Here is a 6,000-nt window from a genome sequence, read left to right as displayed (position 1 = left end):
ATCCATCGAAGTCATCGATCATGAGAAGCCAGTATCTAGCCCCCGTTTCAATGGCGGGTGTGAGCTTGCCGCCGCCGCCAATGTCGACGTAGACGAGGTCTCCAGCTCTCTCAGAACGATGGAGAATTGGCCGCCGGTTAGGTTTATGAGGTGCCCGTCCGATAGCACAGTCTCCGCAAGGCTGTTTAGAGACTGCTAGACCTTCAATGTCGATGCCATCCACAATTCTCGCCGTTTTCTGCACCCCCTGAGTGCCGATGTGGCCCATACGTCGGTGCCAGGTGTGGACGTTGACCCTGGACTTATTCAGGCGGGGTTGGGGTGCTTCGGCGTCCGCATCAGCATCCGTGGTCATGATAGCTACAGGTATATTGGACGGCTCGGTGGAGCTTCGGACGTGGTGTAAGCTTGCTGTCTCCATCTTTGAAGGAGGAGAACCGACGGAGGAGACATTCAAGATCCATTGCTTATCGACCTTGCGTCCCGTACCAAGTATGCTGCCATCTTTGCGCCTCAATAGCAGCTGGTTCGGACGGTAGATCGCCGTGACACCTTTCCTAGCAAGTCTTGCACCGCTAATAAGGTTGGCGCTAGCTACTGGCGTCCAGAGAACGTCGGTAAGGAGGATGCTAGAATCGGGTCTTCTCCTAGATCCAGAGAGTTTCATACAGATTTCTCCACGTAGACCTTCTTCAATTGTGATACCGGAGACTGTCTGTATACGAATTGAGATTGGCTTTGCCGTACCAGGCATGAAATTGCTAGGTGAAGCCGTAAAATGGACGTCGGCACCTATGTCGCAAATCCATCGATCCGAAGGCATGTCGGAAGCTATAGAGAGGACATTGTGAGGTAGGTCAATTTCAATGGTATTTACAGTATATGCCTCCATTTTTTCAGCAGGTTTTTCGGCCGAAAAACCATCTCCTTTCATGTCCTTTGGCTTCCTATCACGGCGGAGTTTCCAGCAATTCGCCTTTACGTGACCCTTCTTATTGCAATGCTCGCAATGAGGTCTCGCTTCTGAAGCTGCTGAAGGTGCTGAGCGTACGGCGTACGCATTTCGGGTCTTAGTCTCACGATCTAATGATCTCTCGAAGTCTTCGAGCTCGGCAATGATCTCGTCGAACCGATAGATCCTATCGGAGTCGGATGACCTACTTACTCGCGACATAAGGCTAGTCTTCCACGGGCCCCATTTTGGACTGTCTAACTTCTCAAGGAAGTTGAGGCATTTATTGCGTTCGAGCCATGGGATGTGCTCGCTTTGATCGCTTCCGATGACGGACTTCGTCCATGCGGTCTAAAAGCGGAATTTATATTGGTCGAGAGACGTGCAATTACTCTCGAGAATCTCATTGAGTTCAGCTATACCACTAGCTGCTATAGATGCATCGGTAGGCGCGTACGCGCTCTCAATTACTTTCCACATTGCAGCTGGATCTCGAAGCTTTCTATCTTGCAGATACTGCTGAATTTGCTTCGACACATGGCTGTTGATAGCTCTTCTCGCGAATGAGACGAATTGAGCTTGCGCCAGGAAATGGCGATGCTCACGGGGTAGGATCATGACTTCGCCGTATACAATGGGAGTGACGGCATTGTCATCGAACAATTGCTCCATGTTGTCAGCCCAATGACGGTAATTGGACTTGCCTTTCAAGGCTTCGAATTTGGAGTCATCCCGAAGCTTTCTGACTGCTTCTTTGGCCCTTTTTAGGTGCGTAATAGCCTTTTCTTGCTCGGGGGATTCTCTCGGTCTGAATTGACGAGGAAGATGGTTGCCGACGGTATTAGGATCATCATACGGCATTTCACTCTCAGTGGTCTGGAGAGGCACAGAATCACGAATCGGCGACAGATTGAAGACGTCGCTACGGTTGGTCCTATCTATATTAAGTATAGGACGTCGATTCGCATGAGAATTGTCAGCGCCAGTGGCCTCTGGCGCCGGGAAATGCAGCGGATTTTGCTGCCGAGGAGGCTCTTGACGAAGCGTACGATCAGCGTCTTGGAGGTCATCGTCGCTATACTGGACGGACTCGGCATCGCTGGGCGGCTCGCCTTGATCAGGGGCTTGCCGTCTCGGGCGGAGACGTCGAGAATCAGACATCGTTTCGGAGGAAAGGGCTCAGGGGAGGCAGGTTGCAGATGAAGCTATTCCCGGCTGACGAGGCAAGCCGGGCTCATAACCTGTTGAAATTTTCAATGGAGAATACGATGAATGATGCTAGGAAACTCTTGCCAAGAACCAACGAGGTGGTTTAAGTCTGGTCTCTCCTTCATGAAGGAGAGATCCTATTTAATGTGAAGCATTTCCCCTGAACTATCCTATACATGGTAGGTTGAATGCTGATCATGAGCTTCATGCTTTGGCGAAGCGGGCATTTAATGCCTGGAGATGCCTGAGCAAGCCATGAATCTCAACAAAAACAATTGCCATTGCGTCAGTCTGATGCTCATAGAAATGCTGACTGACGCCATTACAGATCCAGGTGGGAAATTCTGGATTGAATAATCGACAAGGTTGCATTCCAGACGCAGGCATACTGCAAGCAAATCAACCCGATCAACTACATACATAACGCGTTATGCCCGAATTGATCTCGCGTGGCTCACTGACATAACAAATTGGGACACCATGCAAGGCGTCATTGGTGTAATTACTTTGCTCAACTATAAGCTGGGCATCAACCGCTGCCTGTAATAGAATATCCGATCAGAGAAGAGAGTCGCACCTAATCATTAGGCGCCCAGCTCATGCAGAGATTTCAACCAGAATCTTGACATGTTTATCTCTCTCGCCGATGAGAGCCTTGAATCCCTTCTCGGTGATGTCCTCCATTGGGATCTTACTAGTAATCATGGAGCGCGGCTGGATCTTACCTGTTTCGGGGAGCAAGAAGTCAGCAGAAGCTCAAAACTAGCCAGAAGAATGAAGCAATATGCAAAGGGGTAAGCAATCATACCCGAAGCAATAGCATCAATCACAGCCTCAAAATCACCGTCATCGAAAACAGCAGCCCCTGTGACGTGCTTTTCATCAAGCACAATAGCAAAAGCATCAATAACCGGCTTGTGCTCCCACAGCGAGACAACAACCGTTGTGCCGCGTACCCGGAGACCCTTCATGGCAGTATCAAGCCCAGCCTGTACTCCAGAACACTCAAAAGCAATAGCAGCACCACCAGCATCCCCAGTAATAGAACGCACCCGTGCGACAGCATCCACTTTAAGCGGATTAAGGACCTCTGTCGCACCCAGGTTAAGTGCAAACTCTCGTCGTTTCTCGGAGACCTCAACTGCAATGATATTGCTGATACCCTTGGCTCGTAGTACTTGGATAATAGCAAGCCCGATTGGCCCGGTTCCGACTACGAGCACCGTATCATGTTCCTGCAGAGGACTGCGGCTGACAGCGTGCCATGCTACAGAGAGAGGTTCCACCAATGCTGTATTACCCGCTGTCAGAGCTGAACGAAATATGAAACGGAGTTTTAGCTTATTCTTACCGCCGATGTCGAGGGGGATGGAGTCTGGTAGTGGGATTGCATGTTTCGTGTCCACGACTACATGGTCCGACAGGCCTCCTGCCTTACCTGGAAGATAATTAGTATTATCCGTACAAGGATTGAAAAGTAAAGTGAAAACAGAGATGAGGTCAGGAATAGCTTACCACTATACCCGATAAAACCTAGATTCTCGCACGAATTGAACCTTCCTATCGAGCACCTCGAACATGTCCCGTCTGACAGGTTAGGTTTGACGGCTACTCGATCACCGACTTTCAACCTTGTAACACCGGTTCCAATCTCCTCGATTGTGCCGCTAAACTCGTGGCCCAGCGTGGTCGGCAGTTTTTCCCCTGTGACTGCGTGTGGGGTGACAGGGACTGCCAGAGGGCCAGCCAGGTATTCGTGTATATCTGGATGATGTCAAAAAGAGGCTTGACAATGGTAAGAAAAGAAAAGTATTTACCACTTCCACATATGCCCACAAATGCAGGTCGGATCTTTGACAGCGAGACTTGTTGTTAGTGACTGAAGTGACTACCATGCGCCATAGAGCGCAAGTCGCAACTGTAGTTTATCTTTCCTAGTATATTCTCTCACCTTGACTTGACCATTGCCGCAGATTGGCTCTTCAACTTCGTCAATCCTGATGTCCTCCCTTCCGTGAAATCGAACTGCTCTCATTCTGACTTGTCCAGGTATGGTCGGTAGTTTTACTCAAATAACGTTAGCGGACGAGGCTGGCGCAAAGTACGTGTATATCAAGGACAATAAGCCGACAGGATCCACTGCAATGAGGAACTATTTAGACTCAAGTGAAAAAGAACATGGCGCTTGTCAATGATTAGTGCCACGAAAGCAGTTGTACAAACCGGGGGACAACCCCTCCCGGAAGCCCCGATGGAAGATCGGGTAATGACCTCAAATCTCTTGCCATGATCGGAATTTGGGCTGACAACAACGGAATTCGCCCGCCTCCCACATCTACTTGCCCGGTTTGGCCGAGGTGGTTTGGGGCCATGCTCTGTGGGGCCGGGGGTGGGGATGTTGAGTTCTTGCGGGGTTTACTTGACTACGACTACCAAAAATCAAGATACGAGGAAGACGAGAAATGAACCAAGTCGAAACCAAACCAAACCAAATCGAATTCAGTATCTTAGAGACTAGCCCAAACATTCGAGACCTAACTATCCTTGTTCTTGCGAGTGAGAAGACCCTTCAAAGCATCCGTTTCGCCTTCCAGCTTGGAACACTTAAGTCTCAGGTCATCTCTTTCCCGGCGGACCTTCTCCAGCTCGGCTTCAAGATCCTTCATCCGATCAACCCGTCTCTGCCGACATCGCCGAGCAGCGAGGGTATTCAGTCTTCGCTTTTCCACACGGGCACCAGTTGGACCTAAGGGATCGTCACCCTGAGAGGTAGTAGGGCTAGGGAAAGTGGTGGAGACCGGAGCAGGGAATTGAGAGACAGGGGAAGGTTGCGAGTGGGAGTGGCCATCTTCGTGAGAGTTAGAAACCGGTACCACTAAACATGGCTACAAGATCGAATCATACCTTGAGAGTTGGCTGAGCTAGGAACAAGAGATGCAGGAACAAGGTGTTGGTTCCCGATTGAGCCCGAATCCGAAAGAGATTGGAAGGCAGACACAGTGCCGTACCCGAGGTCCATGATGGGGACATCATCACCATCATAGTCATGCGGATACGGCGTCGAATGATTCACAGATACGATATTCCAGTCGGTATCAGTAAAGGACAGATCTGGTTCTGCCCAGAGATCAGACTGTTGCATGAGGGTATCGAACGATTGACAGACAGGCACCGCCGAGGGGAAACCCCCCATTGGCGGCGCTAGAGACGAAAGGAGGTGGTCATCACCGTAATGAGAGAGACTCAACCACGGTGAATATTCAGCAGGCCCTTGACGGCGTTCCTGCGTGCCGGCGTTGGCTAGGCTGGAACCTGTGGATGGACTGGATGGTCGCTGCGGCGCTTGAGCAACTGCAGGCCGACATGGCTGGATCTCTTAGACGGGTCTTTGCAGACCCGTGACGCTCTTTCGAGAGGAAGGAAGGATGACCTTAGGTCAACTGCGTATGGGGTCGACTCGGTAGGAGTCGTGTCCTGAGGAAGGAATCAAAGGAGAGGTCAGGCCATATAAAAGAATCCTGAGGCCAAGGGATGAACCGCAGCAGATGTGACCCCACAGTCAGCAGCATATAATTGGGTCTTGGCACTTGATTCATTATGACTCATTTTAGCGTGGTCAAAACAACCAATCACATAATCACAGATATATTTATGGATACATCCCTACTTTGGACTAGCGCGGATCTGAACGTTACCGCTGAAATGTTACAGCCCGCAGATATATGATCTTACGTTGATTTCCGACCCAATCTCTTACGGCGTTTTTGAACAGGAGTTGCAAATCTGCTGTGACTTTCACCGTTGCCGTACCTACTTGGTGTCTGCGAATAATCACTATT

The 6,000-nt window shown here is 50.1% G+C and overlaps 3 protein-coding genes across 3 annotated transcripts; all 3 read right to left on the bottom strand.

The window, feature by feature from the left end:
- Positions 1–88: 88 nt before the first annotated feature.
- On the bottom strand, positions 89–2,113 carry PENARI_c009G02905 (GAG-pre-integrase domain-containing protein; the record flags this gene model as incomplete). Its single annotated transcript, XM_022631793.1, has 2 exons — positions 89–1,303; positions 1,424–2,113. Coding segments are annotated over 2 exons (1,905 nt in total), but the record flags the coding sequence as incomplete, so codon positions are not given.
- Positions 2,114–2,758: 645 nt separating this feature from the next.
- On the bottom strand, positions 2,759–4,196 carry PENARI_c009G09067 (2,3-butanediol dehydrogenase; the record flags this gene model as incomplete). Its single annotated transcript, XM_022631975.1, has 6 exons — positions 2,759–2,886; positions 2,970–3,452; positions 3,513–3,599; positions 3,740–3,925; positions 3,979–4,012; positions 4,113–4,196. 6 exons carry the CDS (start codon positions 4,194–4,196, stop codon positions 2,759–2,761), a joined length of 1,002 nt encoding a protein of 333 aa, XP_022488157.1.
- A 499-nt stretch (positions 4,197–4,695) lies between these two features.
- On the bottom strand, positions 4,696–5,767 carry PENARI_c009G05058 (uncharacterized protein; the record flags this gene model as incomplete). The annotated part of the gene is made up of 3 exons (XM_022631852.1): positions 4,696–5,009; positions 5,066–5,536; positions 5,764–5,767. 3 exons carry the CDS (start codon positions 5,765–5,767, stop codon positions 4,696–4,698), a joined length of 789 nt encoding a protein of 262 aa, XP_022488207.1.
- Between the last annotated feature and the right edge of the window lie 233 nt (positions 5,768–6,000).

This window comes from Penicillium arizonense, assembly GCF_001773325.1.
Source record: "Penicillium arizonense strain CBS 141311 chromosome Unknown PENARI_contig009, whole genome shotgun sequence".
Classification (NCBI taxonomy): Eukaryota; Fungi; Ascomycota; class Eurotiomycetes; order Eurotiales; family Aspergillaceae; genus Penicillium; species Penicillium arizonense.
Note: the sequence above shows the minus strand (reverse complement) of the source record. Positions and strands in the feature narration are given on the sequence as shown.